The sequence below is a fragment of the Aethina tumida genome, chromosome 5 (genome assembly GCF_024364675.1).
Source record: "Aethina tumida isolate Nest 87 chromosome 5, icAetTumi1.1, whole genome shotgun sequence".
Lineage (NCBI taxonomy): Eukaryota > Metazoa > Arthropoda > Insecta > Coleoptera > Nitidulidae > Aethina > Aethina tumida.
In genome coordinates this window covers 20,292,074-20,317,095 of record NC_065439.1, presented here as the reverse complement: position 1 = coordinate 20,317,095, position 25,022 = coordinate 20,292,074, and the positions used below count along the sequence as shown (strand labels likewise).

At 34.6% G+C, this 25,022-nt stretch overlaps 7 protein-coding genes across 10 annotated transcripts in view; 6 read left to right on the top strand and 1 right to left on the bottom strand.

The window, feature by feature from the left end:
• The first annotated feature begins 1,049 nt into the window (after positions 1-1,049).
• On the top strand, positions 1,050-3,096 carry LOC109595477 (T-cell immunomodulatory protein). The gene is made up of 2 exons (XM_020010828.2): positions 1,050-1,760; positions 1,817-3,096. The coding sequence occupies exons 1-2, from the start codon at positions 1,070-1,072 to the stop codon at positions 2,986-2,988; spliced, it is 1,863 nt and encodes a 620-aa protein (XP_019866387.2). The 5' UTR covers positions 1,050-1,069; the 3' UTR covers positions 2,989-3,096.
• A 977-nt stretch (positions 3,097-4,073) lies between these two features.
• On the top strand, positions 4,074-11,119 carry LOC109595496 (RING finger protein 10). The gene is made up of 8 exons (XM_020010860.2): positions 4,074-4,443; positions 8,032-8,428; positions 8,482-8,572; positions 8,848-9,032; positions 9,083-9,579; positions 9,821-10,072; positions 10,282-10,794; positions 10,891-11,119. Exons 1-8 carry the CDS (start codon positions 4,371-4,373, stop codon positions 10,974-10,976), a joined length of 2,094 nt encoding a protein of 697 aa, XP_019866419.2. The 5' UTR covers positions 4,074-4,370; the 3' UTR covers positions 10,977-11,119.
• Positions 5,707-6,851, top strand: LOC126265708 (mitochondrial nicotinamide adenine dinucleotide transporter SLC25A51-like). The gene has a single exon (XM_049968016.1). It carries the CDS (start codon positions 5,988-5,990, stop codon positions 6,816-6,818), a length of 831 nt encoding a protein of 276 aa, XP_049823973.1. The 5' UTR covers positions 5,707-5,987; the 3' UTR covers positions 6,819-6,851.
• Positions 11,115-13,998, bottom strand: LOC109595499 (fatty acid-binding protein homolog 9). 4 transcript variants are annotated; one of them, XM_049968018.1, is made up of 5 exons: positions 13,832-13,998; positions 11,739-11,816; positions 11,515-11,687; positions 11,329-11,433; positions 11,115-11,274 (listed from the first exon to the last, which is right to left on the bottom strand). In XM_049968018.1, exons 1-5 carry the CDS (start codon positions 13,848-13,850, stop codon positions 11,218-11,220), a joined length of 432 nt encoding a protein of 143 aa, XP_049823975.1. In that variant the 5' UTR covers positions 13,851-13,998; the 3' UTR covers positions 11,115-11,217. The 4 variants fall into 4 exon arrangements, with proteins under 4 accessions (XP_049823975.1, XP_019866422.1, XP_019866421.1 ...); XM_020010863.2 differs by lacking the exon at positions 13,832-13,998 and adding an exon at positions 13,533-13,631; XM_020010862.2 differs by lacking the exon at positions 13,832-13,998 and adding an exon at positions 11,977-12,113.
• Positions 11,999-12,693, top strand: LOC109595497 (UPF0545 protein C22orf39 homolog). The gene is made up of 3 exons (XM_020010861.2): positions 11,999-12,133; positions 12,189-12,353; positions 12,407-12,693. Exons 1-3 carry the CDS (start codon positions 12,050-12,052, stop codon positions 12,641-12,643), a joined length of 486 nt encoding a protein of 161 aa, XP_019866420.1. The 5' UTR covers positions 11,999-12,049; the 3' UTR covers positions 12,644-12,693.
• A 3-nt stretch (positions 13,999-14,001) lies between the features above and the next one.
• The window catches only part of LOC109595490 (205 kDa microtubule-associated protein-like), a 128,188-nt gene continuing 117,167 nt past the window's right edge, over positions 14,002-25,022 (top strand). Inside the window, exons 1-2 of the mRNA XM_020010841.2 lie at positions 14,002-14,353; positions 22,572-22,681. Coding sequence (XP_019866400.2) covers positions 14,184-14,353; positions 22,572-22,681 — 280 coding nt within the window. The 5' untranslated portion in view covers positions 14,002-14,183. The remainder of the gene's footprint in view (positions 14,354-22,571; positions 22,682-25,022) is intronic.
• Positions 17,875-21,745, top strand: LOC109595491 (transportin-2-like). The gene is made up of 2 exons (XM_049968009.1): positions 17,875-18,133; positions 18,264-21,745. The coding sequence occupies exon 2, from the start codon at positions 18,281-18,283 to the stop codon at positions 20,957-20,959; it is 2,679 nt and encodes an 892-aa protein (XP_049823966.1). The 5' UTR covers positions 17,875-18,133; positions 18,264-18,280; the 3' UTR covers positions 20,960-21,745.

Sequence of the window (25,022 nt, the reverse complement as noted above, 5' to 3'; positions counted from 1 at the left end):
TTCATGCACATTAAAATAAGTCACGGTGACAAATATAAAAATGTTGTCCCTTTCCTTTTTAATATAAAATTATTCGTTTAGGTTTTGTGACAATTTTTATTTCTGTATCTTTAACACGAAACTATTTAATATTCATATTTTGTTAATATAAAAGTGAGTGGTGGACCCCCAGGTTGATCATGCGATTAAGTACTTAAGTCCCTAAGAAATTTATTATTAGATAAGCATGAAAGTTGACTGTTTGATAAGCATTGTAACGAAAATGACCGCAAGAGGTTAAAGGTCTGTTTGTCTTTGGTTTTTAGTTTCCGATAAGGGAAACGTGATAAAATTTCTAATTATTTCACAAATTTAAAGCTGAAAGGCGCATGAAGGACTTTAAGGAGAACCACCCGGTTAAAAATGTTACTTAATATTTTATCTTTTTGCATCTTCTCTCCACAAATAGATTTCCTGTTCGACACAATGCTTCATTCTTTGGTTAAAAGCTGGTGGTTTCTTATCTATTCCTAAAAAACAAAATTAATAGCCGCATGCAAATTTTTATGGCCTGGAATGTTTAATTAAATTCACATTTCTGAAAAAAATGCCTCCACTATAACAAAATTACCATATACATGCATATTTAATTCAAACTAAACATAAAATCGTTTTGGGTTAAGGACCCCTGGCTGTAATAAAAATGAATTCGGAATAATCATTGGGAAAAGGGTGTGATTCAGAGTTATATTACTCACACTTTTTTTAAAATTATAATGTAGTATGCAGGTAAATTTTTATTGCACTCTGTTCCATCTATGAAATAAATCTAATATTTGAAAAACCTGATAACTTTTAATATATATAGTGGCGCCATCTATTCATTTTATGCAGAAGTGTACCTAAAGAACTACAGAAGACTTTTTTTAATTAATAATTAGTGCTCTTATAAATTAAAACAATTTTGTTTTATAAATAACAATAATAATTAATTGTGACATGAAATTGCAAAAGAAGCGTTAAAAACTATAAATAATAAACATACGTGATTTCCACATTTCCCTCTTTGATATCAGTTTTGACGTTTCTTATGTGTCATCAGTCGTACAAATTGAAAACAAACAAAATATGTGATTCCGACCTAACAACAATGGCAAATAAATTATTCAATACAAGGGCTGTGTTCAGCTTTATCGTTTTAATAAGTTGCGCGACATGCAGCGACATAACAAACTTGGTTTTTGGCAAAAACACCAACGGAATGCCTGCTGCTTTTGGCGACTTCAACTCTGATGAACTGACCGACGTCTTTGTGCTTCAGGAAGATGGCAAAGCGATTGAAATTTTGCTAGCGTTTGAAGAAGAGCCGTTGTTACGAACGAATGGTTTGAAGTGTAGTTTTAAGCATTCAATAATCACCAGTGTTGTCCCTGGTGATTTCGATGGTGATGCATTTATGGACATACTTGTAACGACTCTGGACAAGAACGTTAGCCCCGAAGATGGTAAACCTCCACTTACCAATGTCCATGTGCTTTGGGGTGGTGGTGAGAAACTCAATTGTAGCAATGATGAGGATAAACCTTTGATTAAAATGATTGGACAGCCTTTGGCAATTGATTACAATCAGGATATGATTATTGATTTGTTTGGACAGGACAAGGACTATGTGAGGTATTTTTGGATATTTAATAAGACCAGGGACACTCCCAAACAGATTCGAATGGTTTCAAACAAGGTTCATGGTAAACTCAGTCGCCCACATTCACATGCATTTTTAGGTATATTCATTATATAAAAATACAGAAATATAAACTTAATAAAAATCAAATTTCAGATTGGAATGATGATTACATGGCAGACTTATTCATCACAACACCAGAAAACTTTGAATTTTGGACTGGCAGGGAGAATGCTGAAGAGAAATTCGTCTTCAACAAAACCGTGTCCCTCCCTCCAAACGTCGAGCGAATTGGTCAATCCCTGTTCATCGACGTCGAACTCAAAGGTCACATGGATCTAGTAACACCCGTCTGTCACGACAAAGACTGCAGAAACAGCGCTCTTATGGTTTATTCCGGCGACAAATGGCACACCATGCAAGTAAATTTTAAGGACGACAACGGAAACACTTGGGGATTTTACGAGAAACCTGGCTCGAAATACACCAACGTAATTACATTACACAGCGGCGACTTTAACATGGACGGTTATCCGGATTTACTGGCCACATTATCCGTGGGGAACACCGGTCACCCACAGTCGTTCCTACTAGAGAACACGGCTTGCGTGAGCGGTTGCAACCAGTTCAAGAGGTCGTACACCATAAAATGGAACGCGTTGAGCCCGTTCAAGAACGGCACAGCCATGGCTGCGTTCTTCGACTTCTATCAGGACGGTATCCTGGACGTGATACTGGTTACGTACGATGGAACAAATTACAGGACGGCCGCGTTCAAAAACAGTCTGGATTACGACGCCAACTTCGTCAAGGTGATGGTGTTGACCGGTCTCTCCAACAAGGCGAATCCCATGACTATGGGAAGAGTGGGCAAGAAACGTAAGACGTACGGCACCAACCTTCCCGGTCCGAGCATCTACTACAAAACGACTACGCAGGAAGGTGACGTGAGGCACGGCGTGTCTGCGCAGTTGCCGCAGTCTGCCCACTTCAGCTTGAACTTGCCCTACACCATATTCGGCTTGGGCAGAACGCCCAACTTCGTAGACTCCTTGACGGTGGGATTGTCCAACAATTCCAGGTCGTGGACCCAGATCATACCTAATTCTCAAATGGTCGTTATTCCTTGGCCCACAACGGATCCGTCGCAGTGGAAGGCGCAGCTGTTTGTGACTCCAAGCAAGCTGATTCTGATGTCAGTGGCTGCGTTGACCGCAGTTTGCGGTGTTATAACGGTTATTATTGCCGTGCTTTATTGGAAGGAACGGCAGGAGGATAAGAAGGAAAGGCTTTCAGAGTCTCATAGGTTCCACTTTGATGCTATGTAATTATGTGATCTAGTATTGTTTTGCTTAATTTATTAATAAGAGTCTATGTTATTGTTTAATACTAAGCTGTGTAATTATTTATAAATAAACTATCTAATATTCTTTTTAGTAATTATTTTTATTATATATCATTTTTTGTTTCCGTCTCCATGTAAAATTTTACTAAATTATATTATAAATATTGAAATACTACTTACAGTAGCTATAATTATAGCAACTTATTAAAATATATTAAAAATATAAATAATATTATTGATTTGGCTAATATGCCCCTTAGATTGCTTTATGTACAGGAATACCAAACAATAATTGGCTTCCATATATTGAAGAAATGCTCAGTGTTTCTACATGAAAACGATTCCACATACAAATTTAGCATTGTGACAGATTGACAATACTTTTTATACTACTATATAAAACAATAGTCATTTAATATTATTTTAACAGTTCACATTAAATAGAAGAGTTTTGGCTAAAGTATACATTTATATTATATGAAAGTTTCTTTAATTTTCTTCAGATATTAAAACAGAAATATCTTAAATATCTATAAATATCTAAATTAATAAATAAAAAATAAATACAAAACGCTTAAAAGTGCTAAAAAATATTCAATAGAATAGAAAATAAGCCGAGAGGGGAACCCCCAGAGTCTACGATACTAAATAATTTTTGAAATTTTCTTTAATAAATTTTAGAACAAAAATTATTTAAATTTTCTTCATAATACTATTACTACTACTACATTATATAGTACTTTACCTATCAAATGTTGACGACTTTTTTCGAAACTCCTTGCAATTTTGTCTCATTGTGAAACTTATTTCCTGTTGGACAATTTCTAGGGATATTTTGTTTCTAGCATTGGTATGTTTCGTTTTAGAACACAAAGTAATTTTCAACAAATTAATAATTAAAAATAGCCAATATGTTACGAAAACAATTGTTGCTACAGAAACGGATAAGTTCTTACAAAACATTATTGGCTTACGCTTAAAATTTAACGAGGCATCGTTTAGGTTGGTAGCGAACAACCCCAAAATTGTAGGTCGAAGCGGCGAATCGCGCACCTCGAACGAGAGCAATTTCCCGTCGCCATTACCGCGACGTGATCGTCATAGTGAGTTTTCAGCGGCAAAAATCGTCGTTAACGACGAGAGGGAGTTTCCTGCTCCCGCCAGTTCACCACCTCGATCCGAGCCCGTGTTTTTAACGTATCAATATTTGGCGTGCCAACATAACCGAGAAGACCGTATTTGTTTCTTCGGGTTGGATTTTATAAACATGGCTTTTTAAAATGTCTGCCCTGAAATCGTGCGTAGTTACTCCGAACGGAGGAGCTCACTCCCAACAAGCGATAGTTTTTAAGTCTGGAGGACGGTATGGAGAAAAAGGGAAACAGGAGCTTGCAGCCCTCGAGCAGGGCCCTCGCGACTGACTCCAAGAAGAATCAAGGTTCGTATCTTAATACATCATAACATGTTCGCTGAACACGTATCACACCTCATCATCTGTTACGCAAGGTCATTTCCAATAACAAATAGCTACAGTTCTTCAAGCTTGGTTATCGTATTATGAACGATTATGTAACCTCAGGTACTGTGTCAAATCCTTAAGAATAGTGTGACGTCTTTGTTTCAAAAAATTACTGATATTCCCAAAAACATTCAGGTTAAGTAACAAAACGTCACTTTTTAGGAAAAATTATTGATTTTGAGATATAAATGCAAACTCATTTAAGAACGTAGATTGATAATCTTTTACTAATTATAGAATTCTTAAAAGTTACAACAAATCAAGTGTCTGATTAGCATTTAAGTTAAAAATAGCTTATTGGCACAACACAATATTGCTTTGTTTTGTGCAATCAGTATTTGAATTGAAAAATCAATAATATAATTAATGTTATAAAATAATTATTTCCAAAGTGTTGAGTACACATTTTCTAATAAATAGAACTTGTGAAATTTGAACTTTGGAAAATTATTGCACCACTTAAGTTCCGTCTTGTTAAATGCTTTTAATTTAACAATTATTGAGTGGTTCAACAGGCTGTTTAAATTTCTATAAGTAACAATTTGATTTTCTTCAATAAAATTTAGTTACAGAAAAATTCAATTTTTATTATCTTGGTATACAATGATAGCCAGTGAAATAGCAGACATTACTATATTAACGTAAATAGTACACTTTTGAAAAATATATAGTGTAATTAATTTACATGATTCTTTGATTAATAATCACAATTCATTTAAATTTGATACTTTTTAGTGTTTTAATCGAGATTACATGTCGTTCTACAAGTTTTCAATTTTATTTTGATCCGGATTTTATGCTGACCAATCGAGAATCACAACATTTTTATCTTTTAACAAACTTTGAACAACACTGGATGCATTCTTCGTATTGACTGTCATGAATATAAACTATGTAATTGGTAAATTATCGTTGGCAAATGGTTTCATTACATCTCTCATGAAACGTCCATTTTACTAATATTTTTTAATGGTCATGTAGCACTCTAAGGAAAGGAAGCCTAAACCAAAATTTTTCTCCAGCGAGTTTCAAAGCTTTTGAAGTGTATCAGGTAACCAACCTTTATAAGATGTGTAACAAAAAAGGAAAAAAAATATATTGAAATATATATACTAACTGGACAAAATTTGAATTAAATTAAATATCTTAAAATATTTAATGTTAAATATTGTGCTATATTGCAACTTATGTGGCATCCAATTCAAGTGTTAAAGCTCATATTTTAATATATTTTGATAAGTTCCTATAATTATGGCCACTACTGTATGTAAAACATTTCAGTTTGACATTTGTCAACAAAATTATTGTCATTTCATTTCACTCCTTCATGGGGAATCCATTCCCATAAAAAAACAGAACTAGTACAATGTCCAAACAATCCGCCACACATCACCTCCATCAAAAAAGCACTGGCAGTGAAACCAACATAATAGAAAACCAGCACAAAAGCAACCAGTAGTCCGATGGTAAATGTCGACACCACAGTAAACTGGAGAGAATTTGCCTGCGGATGGGGCGCCGCGTTCATAAGTGTGGTGATCACTTATCCGATCAACAAGTTGATATTCCGTCAGATGTTGCACGGAGTGAAAGCGACGGACGCCATCATTCAGCTGAGGCAGGAAGGAGCTTGGTACTTGTATCGTGGCATCTTGCCACCGTTGTTCCAAAAAACGCTCTCATTCGCCATGATGTACGGCGTGTACGAAGAAGTCAGGAGACGGCTGATGAAGGACGGTGAAGACACGAACATGTCTAAAGCGGCGGCCGCGTCCTTCGCCGGACTGTCGGAACTGCTCATGGTGCCCATGGGCAGGATCCAGACGCTGCTGCAGGACAGACAGTTTCACAAAACGTTCAAGAACACGTTTCACGCCATCGCCGTGGTGCGGACTTACGGTTTTACCGAGTATTACAGGGGTTTGGTGCCGATTGCGTGCAGGAATATACCGTGTAACGTTATCTTTTTTAATTTGAGGGACATCCTGAAGGATGACGAGTTCGTTAACAAATCGAAAGCGCACAAATTGGCCTTGGAATTTTTTAGTGGTGCGGTACTTGGTGCCCTTCTCAGCACGTTTTTCCATCCAGTGAACGTGGTCAAGGTGAAGGTGCAAAGCAAGCTTGGTGTCGGCTTCGAAAATCCAATAAAAGTTTTGGTCGAGACTTATAGGGAGGGCGGCAACTCGTTGTCTAGAGTTTACATGGGAATGTGGGCGAATTGTTTGAGGGCTGCGCTGAGCTGGGGTCTCATGAACTGCGGATACGCTTTTCTTAAAAACTTATTGTACTAGTCTGTTTACGTTAAATATATTGTAAAATTTTAACTACTGTATTAATTTTGATAGTTCACCCAGTATTTTGTCTATCACTTTGACATTAGTTGAACAAAATTTCTGTGATAGTCAAAATTACATTACCATTAAAATGAAAATACACTTTTCCTAGAAGATACGTAGATCTGCCCCAAAGAAGTTTTAAAAATGTAGAAACACCGAATTTTCCCTAAACTGGAACCCTGACAGATGATAAATGTCGACCATACAATAAATTGGAGAGAATTTGTTTGTGGATGGGGTGCCGCCTTTTTAAGCGTGTCCATCACCTACCCTATTAACAAGCTGATATTTCGTCAAATGCTGGACGGCGTCAAAATATCCAACGCCGTATATCAGCTAAAGTATGAGGGAATTGGTTACTTGTATCGAGGTATTTTTCCTCCGCTTTGCCAGAAAACGATTTCGATGTCCCTTATGTTTGGAGTGTACGACACGATCAGGAGACTTCTACGACCAAATGGCCAGGACACGACAATCTCGAAAACCGGGGCTGCAATCGTTGCTGGGACCACTGAATTAATTATGGTGCCCTTTGAAAGGATTCAAACTCTCCTTCAAGACAGAAAGTATCACAAGACGTTCAGAAATATGTTTCATGCCTTCGGCGTCGTAAAAAATTACGGTGTTTTTGAGTACTACAGGGGCATCACACCCATTGCTTGCAGAAACATACCCTGCAATATTATTTACTTCAACTTCAGAGACGTGATGAACTGGAACTCAACCGACGATAAATCAGAAGCGTTCAAACTATTCATTGACTTCGTGAACGGTGCATTCGTCGGTGCGTTTCTCAGCACCGGCTCCTATCCGCTAAATCTCACCAAAGTGCAAATGCAAAGCAAACTGGGCGGTCCATGGGAAAGTCCATGGACTGTTTTGGCCAGTACATACAGAAAACGCGGTAGTTCCATCTCCAAACTTTACATAGGAGCCTTCGGAAACAGTATGAGGGCGATGATCAGCTGGGGACTCATGAACTGCGGATACAGAATATTGAAGAAAATTTTATACTAAGATAATAATCAAATAACACAAATTAAATAATGTGTATTGTAAGATTTTGCCCGACACCACCTATTTTGAACCGAAGTGTAAGGATGATGAGGCCCTGCATATTAATTTCATAATAGATTGTTAATTAATAATAATAGTACTCTTGTTTCAGATGTCAGCGGCAAAGCGTGGCCCCGTAACGGGCGCAGGCGCGAGCCGACCAACGGCAGCCTGGGCGTCAAGGCGGAATCCACACGCAAACCGCCGCCGCAGCGCCTCAGAGCCTCGGACAAGCGTCCTCGCGCCCGCGGTTATTACAGTGGCGGCGGTGGCGGCGGAGGTTTGGACCGAAACGAGACGTCCGAGCTGATGCATGAACCGCTCGAAGCGGAATTGGGTTCAGTTTTCGTACCGGGCAGCAAAAAGCAGAGTCTGAATCACCTGCTTAACTTCAGGTACCAGAGTCCGGCCGAGAGTCGCTACGGCAGCGTCGCCAGCGATTACGGTGGCGGCAGGCATGCGCTTTCTAAAAAGCACAAGTACAACAAGGAGCACTTTTTGCAAGCCAAGTAAGTGACTGGAAACTGGGGATTATTGGATCTAATTGTATGTTTTGTTACAGTTGTCAATTTGTCGTCAAAAAATCTGGAGACTACAAGCAATACATGAACAATCCTGATGCCTTAGTCGATTGGAATCTTATTGAACAAGTGGTAATTACTTAGAATTGTACATTTGACCAATTAAATATTTTGAGGTCAATTGACTGGATAAAAGTTCGGTCAAATATCCGCCAAAGATGCAAACTTTATTTCAAAAGATTATTATATTCTGAGCATTTATACAATATCCATTATGTAGGTGATTTAGTAAAGTTTAACTCATAAAATTCGACTTCCACAGTCAATTAACCACAGCACAATCCTATGACTAATATATTTTATATAATTATCCAATTTCACTTATTTATAGTTAATATGTCTCTTAGCACGTCCAAGTTTCTGAATACCCGGCCTGTCCGATTTGTTTGTTTTCGCCTGTGGCCGCTAAGATAACACGCTGCGGCCACATATACTGTTGGTCATGCATCCTGCATTACCTGGCGCTAACGGACAAGGCGTGGCGCAAGTGCCCCATCTGCTACGAATCCGTTTACAAGCAGGATTTGAAAAGGTATACAGTCAGTTTTATTGTTATCGTTATCTGATTTCTTCTGTTCTTAGTGTCGTCGCGATTCCACATCAAACATTCAACGTAAACGAGACAATAACGTTCAAGCTAATGAAGCGTCAACGCGGCTCCCTCATCGCCTATCCAGCCGATGCCGAAGTGAAGGACGAAGGCGTTATGTTCGACGTGTCGGACATTGCGTCCCGCGACATTCACTCCAAATTGTTAATGGCCGGACACACGGACATCATGTCAATTATATCCCGCGAACAGCGAGAGCTCGACGAACAATTGAACGAGGACGAGAATGCGCCTGAACGCTGTTTCATCGAGGAGGCGATTCGTATGCTCAAAGAACGCGAGGGCAGAACGTTGGAAGATAAGGAGGAAGTTCAAGATATTGTCGAAGAATCTGCAGAAAATGACATCGAGGATAAATTGGCCGAAATCAGTCTCGACTGTGATAATTCCATCATTTCAAACGTTTCTGAAGAACAAACTGTCGCTGTAACTAGTGGACAACCTGCCAAATTTCATTATTTTTATCAAGGTAAGACATTTATGGTTATGGTATCCAAAGTGTTGAGTACATGCTACCTTATTTGATGGGTTTTGTGAAATGTGATCTTTGGAAAATCAACGTTTCGACGACAAACTTATTCGAAAGCTCAAATTAATGTTTTCGATTTGTCTTGGAACAACAATTTAATTATAGTTAAATTTTGTATTTATTATATTTTAAAATTAATTATATTAATATTATATTAATTTCAAGTATTCTGTATTTCTAGCCTCAGATGGTCAACATATCTATTTACATTCGATCAACGCTCATATGTTGGAGCACACCTACGGCTCATTGGAATTCGGCCCCAAAACTATAACTGGACGCATCATGGAAAAGGAGGGCGGATCCATGACTGAAGAACTTCGAAAGCGTCTCCGCTACCTTGCTCATTTGCCAGTAACATGCCAGTTCGAAGTGGCGGAAATACAACTACGTCACCCCGTTGTTACCAAAGAAACTCTTCAACATTTTCAAGGTAAAAAAAGTTTGTTCTTTGTAGTTATGTAGGTGCACAGTTTATTTACTATGAACTGTTCCATAATAGCAATTCAAAGTTAAATTTGTGCTAGATAAGAGCGAGTTTAATTCACCTTTTCTGGCTTTGGTGCCTTTGGAGGATGAAGAGGCTGGGCAACATTAATATTTTTTTATTTAATTTTTTTATTAAGATCTGATTCCTTACAGAGCAAATCGATAAGCGGAAGAAGTGGCGTCAGCAACGTGCCAGGGACGAAAAGCGTCGCGAAAAGAAGATCGCCGAGGAGGAGAACCGCAAAATGGGCAGATATCCGGCGGCCAACATCCATCTTGAGTCGCATAGTCAATTTCCAGATTTCGGTGAGTATGAACCAACTCTCGGCAGACAAAGATCCGAGTCCGAGAACACGCTACCGAGTGAACCTGACAGTACGTCAGAAGCGTCCTCTTCTTTGGGAAATGTTTATGCGGGACCATCTTTTGCAACGATGCTGGCGACGGAAAGGAAGAAGCCCATTTGGCCTGGATTGAAGAGTGCCGGTCCGGTGGAGGTGCCCAAGTTGATAAGTGTGACGGGAAGGGAGATGACGGCATCGATGGCGGCTAAAACTGGGTGTGATGATGGTGAACTTGAAGGTTTTGAACGGATGGAGTCATTGAACAGGAATTTTGGAGATGCGATTGCGCAGGCTTTAAAGAAGGCCGAAGTCGTTGATGAAGGTAAATATAAAGTTAAAAGTATTTTATACTTCAGTTATTTAAATTGCTTAAAACTTTGGCTTTTTAGGAAATAACTAATTGAGTTTGTTGTTACAGAATCTACAACCTCCGGCAAAAAGAAGAAAAAGAAAAGTAAACAAAAGGTGCTATTTACAACTAACGTCGCTATATCTGGAAATTAATTTATTAAAGTTCATAACTGATCTTGGATCTTTATTTTTAGAGGTGTTTATTTGTTTGTTGAACTTCTTTTAATACTTACGCTATGAGTTTAGGTATAATTTATTATGTACATTTTTTTGGTTCAATAAAAATGGAAATGTTACTTGCTGATATTTATTTTCCATAAAATCCTTTAGATCAGATACATTACACATTATATTGATTAATAATATAAAATACGTGGACAGACAGAAACGTGATTTAATTTCTCTTGAAGTATCGTTTAGCTTCAGTTCCACTCTTTTCATGTTTCATTGTCTAAAATAATTTATTAAAATCATGTAAAGGAATTTATTAAACAATTATACTCACAAGAATACAATGAGTGTCAGTAAATTCATATATTCTCATCATTTTTTCTCCATTAGGTCCAATTGAGCTTGTTACAATTTTATCATCTTCAATCACTGTATTATTCTAGAAGCAAGTTGAATTTAATTTTGTTTACTATGACATAGAAATTTATCTTGATTACATTCGTAAATTAAACTGAAGTACCTTAATAATGCCTCCAGGCATACTTTCTTCATAATCTTCGCCCAGTTTAAACTTTGAGACGTTTGTTCTCAACATGGTACTGGTAGATATGGTCCATTCCCCATCTTCAGATGTAGCAATTTCCAATGATGGGCTTGTAGAGCACATCATCTTTCTGGGTATATAAGGAACCCCTGCACATTGAAATTGGATACTTTTATTTAATACAAAATATATTTACTTACCGACGGCTTTAAAATATTCGTCCAAATTCTCATTCTTTTCGTGGGAGTATTTTCCTACCATTTTCGTCATTGTTGAATCTATGATGAAACCAAAAACTATTGTATGTTAATTTAAATCTTATGTGTGTACATGACCGATTGCTCATCGTGATAAGAAATCAGATAAGTTTTGTTTAAGGGTTTGTTATAATTATATAAGTACTCGAGTTACTTGACATCCAATAGGCAACCAACTTACCAGGAATTTCTTGTTGGTTAAACAACGACATAACCTTAGTTTTTACGTAATATATTTATTAAGCATTTTCAGAATGGTACCAAGTGAAAATTCAAAAGAAACACCTCAAGACTCAAAAGCCGACACCAATAGAACCGCTTTAAAAGATGAATGGATGGTACATACAAAAATGACAAATCTGTGTAGTGTGTCAAAAATTTAACCATTTTTAGATCCGAAAATGCTCCGTGTATGAGGATGAATATCAGGATTGTGTGTCAATAAAAGCTAGATTTAATCAATATTTTATCTTTGGAGAAGCTCAAGACTGCTCACAATGGAAAATAGATGCAAACAATTGCAACAAATATTTAGAGAAAAATGACCTAAAAGCAGGGGTAATTAATACCAGTAAGATTTAAGTTTTCTCCAAACAACTCCTTATTTTCAGCAAGAAGTTATAGACAGCGAAAAGCGACGTAGATTACAGAGACTTGTACCTCATTATCAAAATGATGTGTGGGAAAATAGGAAAACACCACCAGAGGATTGGAACAAACCATTACCTGAGCATTTACAGAAGGAATATGAGTTCACCTATTTAAATTTAAAATCTAAGGAAATGAAAGGTGAAATACCACCTACTTTTGATCCCCCTTTCAATGGCTTCAGTTGTACAATAATGTAATTTCCAGTACTTTTAGAATTATATTAAGATAAAAGATTTTTTAAATATTAGTCCAAATTGCTTAATGTAAAGGTATTTATATATATTTACTAACAGGAATAAATTAATTACTGGAAAATTGGTTCCAGTAATGGTGAGAGAAATAACTCAAAATTTAAACATGAAACATCAAGGTCTAAATACTGTTGATATTGTTAAAAGCTTAACATGCTCCCGAAAAATAAATTATAATATTTAAAAAATATGAAACAAAGTTCAAAGTTGGTTAAAAAATATAAATGTCGAGATTCTCTGTTGGGCAACGTAAAGTCCGAGTCTAAACGATTTAAAACTTGTGGAACATGTAGTCTTGAGTAAAAACCAAAAAACATCAATTTAAATGGATTGTACTTATTAATTCAAGAGTTGTGAAAATAATCTTTGTCGATATTTCACTGAGTCTTTGCCTCATCGTTTACAGGTTGTTATAACGAACAAAGGGCACGCAACAAAGTTTTTATATATAATATATATTTTTTAAAAGTGCTATTTCTGTGACCAGCCACATTTCGCATTTAATTAAGAAGAAATTATTGAAATGAATAATGGGAGAAAGAATATAGTGTAATTATTTTAGATAAAATATAAAATATGTTGATTGCATTTAATTAATTAATTAATTAATTAGAGGTGTGTATTTCCTAATTAACAATAAATAGTAATGTGTTATTTCTTAGACCACCACCTAACTTAGGTAACACAATATAATGTGACATAATGCGGTATATAAGTAGTATGTAAATAAGATAAATAAATGTTACTGTTAAAAATGAATTTATTGTCCAAAACCAAATGTCATGCATGGAATGTTGAGTTGATTACAGCTTTCTTATAAGATGACATTCAGTACCTGCTTTACGTATCTATTCGATGGGTTTTGGCTATTGTGCTTTAAGGATAATTCAGCTTCTTTTGTATACTAAACAATGGGTGATTAACCACTTGTTCATTTATAAATAATAATTAGTATTCTTCAGTTGGTAGACATTAATTTCGAATTCGCGTCGTAAGATGTCATCATATAATTTTAGGTCTCAAAAAGTAACGAGGCCGGATAACATAATTGTGTACTAAGGTGCCTTATGTCAATGATAACGATAACCGTATCAATAAGATAAATAAAATGTGGCAAATATCGATGATTCGCACCTTTTTCTACCCGCTCCATTCCGTCATTGAGACATCCATGGAACGCGCGCCGACGTATCGTTCGTGTTTACAACGTTGGTATTCTGTGAATCCACAGTCGAAGAAAATGTTTTGCAGTGACGACTAGACCAATGACTCACTGTAAAGATTTCCTATTTTTATGAATGGTTTCCTTTAGTTCACCCCAAAATAAATGATCCCCGTACCACCGACGAGCACGCAGGATCCCTAACATAGTACAAATACACATATCAAACGGCGCAAAACAACGAAACTGGTTGTGGTTAAGTGTTTTTTTTTTTGTTTCTACGTAAAATATTTAAACTGTGATAGTTGATTGAAAGTGTGCGCTATGTCCAACGAGAAAGATTACCTGACGATTTACCGGGAGTTCTTCGCCGAATTCGCGAAAACTGTCAACCCCAACGATCAGCTGCCTGTCAAATTGGCCTGTTACAAGTTGCTAAACGTTGAAGTGGTTGGAGGAATCATTGATTGGACCACCCAGTATTTAACGCAAAAGTAAGTCTTAAAATTTAAGAGCTTTTCGTGATACGCGCCATTTAAATTTAAATTGTGCACGTTGTATAATTGCGTGTGGGCGACACTTAAATTCGGCCCAATTCATTCGGTTAGTCACCGTAGTAAACACACCGGTTTCGAGGTGAATGAATTTCTGGAGTAAATAGTACTATGTGAAATTACTATAATACCTATTTTGTTTTTGTCTGTTGGGTATTTATTGTTATTTACATTGTAACCGGCGTTCACGCTTTCCCTCGACAGACAACAACAACATATATAATCTTCGTGACTGAAAACGATTTCAGTCCGTCGAATTGCTTCTACTGAAAGTTGTTTTGCATTGTTAGTATTGTAGTTATTTAGATTTAATTCAATATTACCATTGTTTTTTAGTGAATTATTTTTTATTTCTTATTTTTTATCATTTTTTGTTTAGTAAAAATTTATTTTACTATATTTTATTATAATATGCATTAATTAATCAAAGACAAATTTAAAAAATTGAAGTGGGAAACATGCCTTATAAAAAATAGTGTAGAAGTATTGAATAAATTTTTCTAATTAGACTAGAAATTAATTTTTAAAATAAAGTTTTTATAAAAATTATGCTTTTTGTTTTTTATTTTACATTTTAAGCTTAAACTTTATGTTTTTCAAAACATGTGAAAAAATAATATATTAAATTGATTTTTTCACATGTTTTTAGAATGAAATTTAAACTATAAAGTAATTTTCACTTAATTTCAACTTCATATTTTCCTCTTGTTTAATAGTTTGTAGAAGAAATAAATATATTTATTTCGTTTTCGTAAATTGTATTAAATTAAATTTTTCTCAATATTAAATTAATTTTTCCACCTTTTTTAGTATGAATTTTAAAATAATAAAGTAATTTTCATTAATTTTAAAATTCATATTTTCTATTTTTGAACATTTGTAGGCGAAAGAAATAAATTTATTTAAAGTATTTTTCGTAAATTATATTAAATTAGGTTTTTTCCAACGTTTTTATATGATTTCAGTTTGTTGAAATATATATATTTTTTTATTTCAAGAAAGGACATTTGAAAAAATAATATTATATTAAATTTTCCAGATTTGTTTAGTGTGAACAGTAATTTTCACTTAATTTTAAAATTTTACATTTCCTAATTTTTTATATTGTATTTCATTTCCTTATTTTTATATATATTTTTTATTTTTATTTAGTCTGAAGTTATAAAGTTATTTTATACTTAATATTATAATTCATATTGTCCGTATTTTAAAATTGGCAAGCTAAATTAAAACATTTATTTAATCTTTTATATATAAATATTTTACAGTTAAGTGTGTTAGTTTTGAAAATATCATAAAAAAGAATTGTTCTTGTTTTAAAAATTTAATCCAATTGACTAACAAATTATACTTCAAAAATAAGTTTTAGAATTGAGTAATATAATTTTCGTCAATTCACATTCATCAACGGTCCCAGGCTCACAGAATCAGGCACATGATCGGCATAGAGAAGGCATTAATTAAATAAAATTCGAGCGTAATTGTGCGCACGGATTTGCACGTCACGCTCGCGAACAGACTGAACATTAACACCTGTTCCATTTGTAATAATTAACGCAACTGTGAACGAACCATCGGCAAAACTGCCCGAGATAATGGACGCTAATTGACTTGTACTGTTATCGGCGTTAGAAGTGAACTTTTTTTATTTTATTTGATGGTTTTCCTGATTCCGTCCTTAACGACCTTCAGGGGGAGAGATATTGGTGGGATTGTGTTGTAAAAATAGTCTACCTATGTATAAACTGTTTATAAATGTTTGCTCTATGCGTAGGGCTTTAATTACAAACTGTGATGTTTCGTATAAGGTAAACTGATCGAGGTTCAACAGGGATTTTAATAAATGTTGAGATTGTAGTGTAAAAATAGCGCAACACTCTCCGATTTATTATGATGTATAGTTTTGGATTACATCATAAAAATTTGCATGTGAACGAAAACATTTAAAAATATCATAAAATTATGTTAATATTACCATAGTTTTCCTTTGTTTAGAAACGAAAAGGTCATTAAAAATATATCCAGGACCGAGTTGAATAGTCTTGAATATATGTTTCAAGTGTGTAGGGGTTGTATCATTAAAAAGTAAATTGCGAGAAAAATAAAGATGATACAAATGATTCAGGCTCATGTTTTTTGTTCACGTATGCAGACATGGTAAACAAAGAAACTGTAAATATTTGAAATACGACCATCATATTCTCAGATAACAAAACCTCAGGTTGTCGTAAAGTTTTATTTACTAACTTACATTCTACCCAGTTATAAGTAATGACTATCTTAGATATTAGTTTAATATTTCTCGTTATTCATTCGACAGATTTAGGCACATCACAAATATTTTTTTTTGCCTAAAAATATTACAGGTTGTATGACATGTAAAATTAAAATTAGCCCGTTCTAATTTTAGTTAAATTGTGTCTTATTCAGTGCGTCGTATTTAATAAACGTAAAAATATTAAAACTGATGCTTAAAGATGAAATACTTTTAAAGACAACACTTTTGTAAACGCCGGAAATGAGAATTTAAGAATGAAATTACGTTTATTATTTTTGTGTACGTTTTTTCGTCTAAAAACAAGTTCATTAATTAATGAAGTTTCTCGAAGATATAAATACTTTTACAACTTGTATTAATTTATGTTTTGTTATTTTTTTTTAGAATACTTGATTATTGATTTTAAGGTAAAAATAATTTTTAGAAAGTAAAAACCCCAAAAAATTTAAATTGATTTTTCCACCTTTTTTTGAATGAAATTTAAACTATAAAGTAATTTTTATTTAATTTTAAAATTTATATTTTCTGCTTTTTTAATTGTTTGAAGAAGGAAATATTTCTATTTAATATATCATTTTAAAATTCATATATTTTTTTAAGTATTTTATAGGCGAAAATAATACATATATTTAATTTATCTTTCGGAAATTATATTATATTAGGTTCTTCTCAATGTTGTTATACGATTTCAATTTATTTAATTACTCTGGTTCGTTTAAAAACAAATTCATTAATTAATTAATTTTCTCAACTATTTAAATAATTATATAATTATTATTTGTCTTAACGTTTTGCTATTTTATAGAATTTTTGATTGTTTTTAAGGCAAAAATTAGAAAGTAAAAAATCTTAATACTTTAAATAGTGTAGATTGAAAATTCATTCAATTTTTTATTTGGTAAAATTTAACAAGATATATGTCACATTTTGTTCATGTCACATAATTTTTTAAATAAATAATCACTAGTACAACATTTAGTTTTTACATTAGTGCAGTTATCAGAATCAATTGTTCACACTATTTCAATGTAATACCTAATACAATAGCTTATAATTATTTTTTTAACGATAATTCAAGTGTTTATTAGATATTTTAACAGCATTTTCCTGGTAGAATGTCTCATGTTATAAAATTAATGTAAACATAATTATATTTTAAAAAGTTGGCATTGGCGGGCATTTATTAGATTGACAGTCAAATGTGATTTTTGACGGTATCGATCCTGCACTGGACCACAAACAGGGAGAGCATCCCGAATTGTTAAAACATCACTCTGACCCTTCCCGAAATTCTCCCCTTCGCCCATTTTATCGACGTCGGACTGACAACGCCGAGCGCCATGCGCAGATTCCCCCGCCTACCGCTAGCCCATCAGTTATGCCGGCCTGTCAATATATCCAGGCGAACCTTCTCGAATTATTTTGATTTTTTTGTTTTACCGGTAAGTTGACTGCTTTAATTGAGGTGTTTTCAAGTGGTATTGAGTGTGTGACTCGTTACGGTCGAATTTCGACACCGAGCGTTCGATTGCGACCCGATTTTCTAACCTAAACAGCTGGTTTTTTTCGTAGGAATATATCGATGCACAATGAATTGGATCGAGTGGTCGCCCCAGGAAAATATATTGATGTCGATAAAAGATGTTCTACAAGAGGCTCTTATACCCGACAGTGAAATACAGAGAAATGTTCAGGATAAATTGACTACAATTCAGAATTTGACAGACTTTGCTTATTATCTGCTGTTTATACTCAGAAATAGGAGCTACTCGGAAGAGGTGCGCTCCCTTAGTGGCATTTTATTGAAAAATAATATTAGCAATCTATATGGGACATTTACAGAGGAAAACATTATCAAGATTCGAGAGGAGTGTTTGGGTTTACTGAATGATCCGTGCAGGGAGGTACGACAAAGTATATCCAACATTATTATATTTATAGCCAAAGATAGTTTGAAAACATGGCCTGACTTGCTGAATTACTTACTTAAAGCATTCACATGTCAAGAGGACTACAGTGAAATTGCTTTAACCACCCTGTCTCGCATATGCGAAGACTTAATCACCAATCAGAAACCACAAGATGAAATATTTACTGTTACCAAAGAAGTGTTTCCCAAACTAGTAAATTATTTAGGAGAAGAAAAATGCACCATGAAATATGCAATAGTAAAATTAACAAATCAATTTATGCAAGACTATTTTCAAATTATGAAACAGTCAATAGACATGAACCAGTATCTAAGATATGTGATGAACTTTGCAAACTCTGATGATGTGGAGATGCAAAAGAATGTGTGCCATACATTTCTGATATTTGTTGATAATCAAGAAGAAGCAGTCTTGCCCCATCTCCATGATGTCATAGTATATCTTTTGGACAAATCACAGAGTGACAATCAAGATCTAGCTTTACAAGCATGTGAATTCTGGCTTTCCACCACTAAACTGAGCTCTTGCAAGGAAATATTAAGTGGGTATATAGATAAATTGTTGCCAATTCTGCTGAAAAACATGAAATATTCAAAATATGAGTTGAATATAATCAAGGACAGTTTAGGATCAGATGCCAACAATGAGGATCTGTCCAAGGATATAACTCCATTCCACTTTAGAGATAGGAACAACAGTATTCAAGATGAGTACTTCAGTGATGATGAAGGGGAACAGCACAGTGATGACTTTGATGATTTTTACATTGGCTGGACTTTGAGGAAGTGCAGTGCAGCCTCTTTGGATTCATTAGCTGTCAAATTTGGGGATGACCTACTAACTGTTTTAGTGCCATATCTCAATGAGATTTTACATCATGATGATTATTTGATCAAGGAGTCAGCAATATTAGCTTTGGGAGCAATTGCTGAAGGCTGCATGAATGGTTTGAAACCTCATTTACCATTTTTGACCCAGTTTCTCATAACTGCCATGAACCAGGATCATTCAATAGTTAGGGTAATTACATGCTGGACCCTTAGCCGTTATGTAAATTGGATTGTTAATGTGGAAAATTCGCCCAACGTGTACTTCATCCCAGTCATGACCATTTTAGTCAAACACTTCATAGATGATAACAAAAGAGTGCAAAGGGCGGCGTTGTCTGCCTTTTGCATCTTCGAGGAAGAAGCACAACTTAAACTGGTGCCATACATAGATTTCATCCTGGAGGGATTCCAATTGGGCTTCCAAAAATTCCACTACAGAAGTCTTTATCTTCTTTATGATGCAATAGGTGTTCTGGCACAATCAGTTGGAAACCAACTGTGCAAAGAAGAGTATGTCCTCAAGTTAATGCCCCCATTGATGCAGAAGTTCAGCGAATGTGATAACTACTATGATGATCATTTCATAGCAGTTCTGGAATGTCTTTCAAATTTAATTCCTGCTTTAGAGACGTCATTTTTGCCCTATTCCGAAGTTGTGTATTGCCACTGTTTGCAATTAATCAACGACACGTTGATCGCGTCCTTGAACTTCCAGGAAAATCCGGCGGAGTGTGACCCACCTGATAAGGAACCCATGAATGTTGCCCACGATGTTCTGTACAGCATGGCCATGGGATTGAAAGATCATTTCATCAAATACGTGACAAACAGCAATCTGATCACTCTGCTGTACACCACAATGCAGGACGGATCCAATCTTATCAGACAAACCTCCATTGCGCTGTACGGGGAACTGGTAATGCTGTGCTTCCCCCTACTGGCAACCAACATCAGTGATTACATTCCCCTAATTGTGAAAAACTTGGACGAGCACTACGATGGTGTTTGCAACAACGCCGCCTGGGTTATCGGCAAACTTTGCTCAGTAATGGGCAGCAACATCAGACCATACCTTACCAACATCCTCGCTGCCTTCATCTTCATCCTAAAGAGCCCCGCCATCCACCGCACCATGCATAAAACCGTCGCCATCTCCCTTTGTACTGTCTTCTATGTCTGTCCCGATGTCAACATCCCCGACATCGACGAGGTCATCAAAAATTGCTGCATGCTGATCAGAAACGTCCGGGACTCGGACGAGAAGGACCTGGCCTTCCGCGGCCTGTGTCAGGTGGTGGCGCGCCACCAGGAGTTCCGTAAAAACAACTTCATATTCTTCTGCGACGCCGTTGCCTCCTGGAACAACATCCGCATGGACCTCAGCCAGATGATTCAGGACCTGCTCAAAAACGTGCGGCAGCAGTACGGCGAGGAGAAGTGGAACCAGTTTTACACACAGTTCCCGGAACCTCTCAAAGCCAAGCTGCAAAGTCTTTACGGGGTTTGAATCAGTTAGACTTTTTGTAAATGGGGAATTTTCAATTCGTTGGGTGGGAAAGCTTGAGTGCACCTGCCTTGAGTTCAATTCGCGAAAACCGTTATTCGAAACAATCCGTCGTCGTCGTCAAACCGCGTGGGTGGGTCCGATTTGCAGACAAAACTTAGAGTCACGCGATTAACTATTCGGAGATGTGTCCGAGTCATTTGACGAGAAGTCCGACTTGTTGAGCAGATTAAAGCAACAGTTTTCCACGTCAGATTGAATGTCATTAACAACAGCCATACAGAAATATTAAAAGAATGCCTAGAATAAACTTATCTCAAATAATAAAACTTAAAAAAACAAAAACAATATCTAAAAGTATCTCTGAGAAACAAAATTTGATAAAATTTCAGTGACTTAACGTGAAATGACTTTGATAATGTTTATTTTTTGTTTCATCGTCGGGTTTCCGGTATACTTTTCGTTTTCCGTTTTATTTTTGAAGGGATATTTTACGTTGAAACCACATCCATGTTACGTAACATAAACAAGAATTTAACAGATTAGTTGAGAAATTGCATGTTAATAGGTACAGACATAATTTAAATGTGAATTACAGTGACACTCTTTTAGTATTACTAAATGTTTTCGATCATTTTTAGTGTTACATTATTTCAAATGCAGAAGAACTGCAAACATTTGGTTTATTTAAATTATTTTTTTTTAATGGCTTCCATCAAAAATATGTTGTTTTCAAATTATCATTTTTTATGTATTATTTTGTATTTTCAATAAATATTTTTAAAATAATCAGTTTGTGTTTGTTTATTTCAATTTTCCTTGTTTGCTTCATGTATCGTTTTAAATTTTGCACTTAGGACTACCCAAAAACCATCATGTACATTTTATAAACTGTGATAGAAACGTTTTTTGTGATGTTTGTGAGTATTATTGTTAAATTGTAGTTGTAAGACTGAATATGTACACCGCCAGACTGAAGTTCAAATCATTTTTTAAAAGATAATGTAATTTTATAAATAAACGTTGGAATTTGTGTTTTCTTTCATTGGTAATGAAAATGATGTGTAAGTAGAGCTTATATTCCTAAATAATAAATGGTGACCTATACACAGAGTTATATCTATAAACAAAGGGAAAACATTGAGTCATGTATTTTCACACTGTTGGATCATTTTCTGATAAGATCAGTGTGTATCTATCTATATTAGTAATATATGTGGTATGATCTATGTGACAAATATTTATTTTATGAAGTTATTGCAATAATATTTGCTTGCATATATTAATATTAAATATTTCACTAGGTATAATATATATTTTACTTTATAAAATACCGGATTTAATGTAAGGACTCCAGAAATATCAACGAAACACCATCAAAGTTGGTAATTTAATTTATAATACGAGATTAGAAACGAATGAACCCGGAAAGTAGTAAAAACTTTTTATTGTTGACATTGTTATTCAAATGGGAGCAGCATCCAAATCGCAAACAACTGAAATGGCTTTTTGGCGTCGGGGAGACTCAATCAATAATCCAGCAGAGTCTGCGGAACATACATCATTGTACTTGGAAAAATGCCATTGTTTTAATTGATTTACATGTCCGTTTCAGAAACTGCCCTCCACATTTACTTGGCGTCCTGATCAAAATGGTCATAGAAGAAATCAGAAAGTCATGCAAGAAGCAACCGACTGCATGCGGATTTAATCCGAACGATAACGGTACGTATAATTTAAAAATAATCTATTAATTATTTTTTATTAATAGCTGTTTTATTCAGTTTTACTTTTAGCAATTTTTGTATTACTTGATTTATTTTTTTTGTCAGTTACCCTATATTGATGAAAAATCTATTACAAAGCCCCAAAATTTAACAATAAATCGATGTATGTGAAGCAACTCATTAATCTCTTCATACAGTAGTGGTCCTAATTATAACAACTTATTACAATATATTAAAAAATTTATGGTGTTTTATAACTGTCTGTGAATTTGAAAGGAATATTTACTACTACTCTTGTTTATTATAATTATTTAGTCCGAGTGAAACTATAAGAAAAATTATAGTTTAACGTTACCATGACTGACTGAAACAAGAAGAGATTGCAAAGACTTTACGGCTAAATAAGTCAATCGTTTCCCGTATTATTAAAAAAATTATTTGTATTCAAAAAACGTATAAGAAAATCGATAACTGGAGAATTAGAATATTAAAAAACAATCCAAGCTTATCGTCAATAGATTTTAAAGCCAACCTGGAGGAAATGGGACTTGCTGAATAAATAAATATAAAAATATTTTTAAATTTAAATGAACTCATCACATCAATTCAAGAAGCTTGAAGGAATGTAGATGTACACTATCGATAATGTATGTTCGGTCTATGCTACGGAAATGGGCCAGTATTAAAAACAAAAAGGATATTATACAAAGGGTTAATGTTAAATCAAATAACAGATTTATTCATTAAAAATTTCTTTCAAAATTAAAGTTGCTATATTTATGTCCAGCTCAATTCAAAAAATATATGTAACATTTTATAGAATAATAATATGGTAGTTTTTATAATAGTGTATAAAATAACATTAGTAAATTAATATTGTTTTAAGAGTTCACATTAAATAAAAGGGTTGTCGCTAATATATTTAATAATTTAAAAAGTTGCTATAATAATGGCCACTGTATATCACAATTTAATGATAATATCTCTGCGGATAAGTATCTCATGTACAAAGAAAATTATTGTATTATATTATCAATTAGATTAGCGGTTTGTAAATTCACAATCGGTATAAAATTACATTGTATAACACAAAATTGTACACGGAAAATTCGATTCGAGTGTAAATATTGACGTCTGAATTTTATTTCTCTAAAAGCAAACTTTGATACACTTGCCCAGACTGCAGTATATAAAATTGTCGTTTCCACAAGACGTCGATAAATGTCATTCACCGTGCTGATTTATCCTAGGAAAGTCGGCGAAAATAAAAGGCAAACCTCGGCGCACTTTACGACGTTTTGTTCCCCATCAAACAATTAACAGTTTATGTTGGTTGCGGTGCGTAGGCCATTCATATTTATCGTGTTGCATCACGATTGCATCGTAGGTATCTTGGTTTTTTTTTTAATTAAAAAGAATGAATGATGGAATCAGCGTCGACGCAATTACGTTAAGTTATGGATGCACAATATCCTGTGCAAGTAATTTTTCAATCTGTTCAGAACGTGTCGAATGAAACGTATTCAACGGTCGAGAACGCGGCTCGCCCTCCGATTATGATCATTTTTATTTTCCACTTTCCTTATTGTACCGGAAGATTATACATTTGGCGTCGCTTCCGCATCCGTTGCACGGGCCGATTTTAAACTAACATGCGGTTAATAACTGTACCGCAGAGCCGCATTAGAATAAAACACGCATATAAATGCGGCGGAGTTTTATTTTTGATGGATATCTAACTAGGCAATTGTAATGATGCGGTGGCGTTAATTAGTTTCTTGATTAATTTTTTTTCTTTCGTTGAAGTGGGTTTTGAACTAGATAGTTATTGTTTGGACAGATTAAGTCAAGGAACTTGTTGGGCATAAAAAAATATGCCTATTTGGAAAGTCTTATCACATCCGGCAGTTGGGTGATTTTGATTATTTTATCGAGAATGAATCCATACATTGCAATGTAAATATTCTGGTTTGTTATATTAAGTCAGTCAGTCGGTCTTGATTTTATGAAATATGGGACGTATTGATTTTTTATGTGACATAAAATAATTAATAATGTTGTGAATTCAACATATGGCTAATTACATTGTTAATCTGTGAAAAATAAAGATAAATAAAAAAATATGCATTTTGCAAATTCATTTATCAACTTGATATTGATTGATAAAATAAATACCAAAAAAATTAGGTCCTTGGAAAAGTAATTTACATTTTTAACCATTAACCCATAATTTTCCTTCAGTAAAATAAACACTATTATAATCGACAATTTTTTGCCATTGTTTTAAAAGCAAATTTGTGCCATCAGAAAAAAAATATGGGTTCTCCAGAATTAAATTG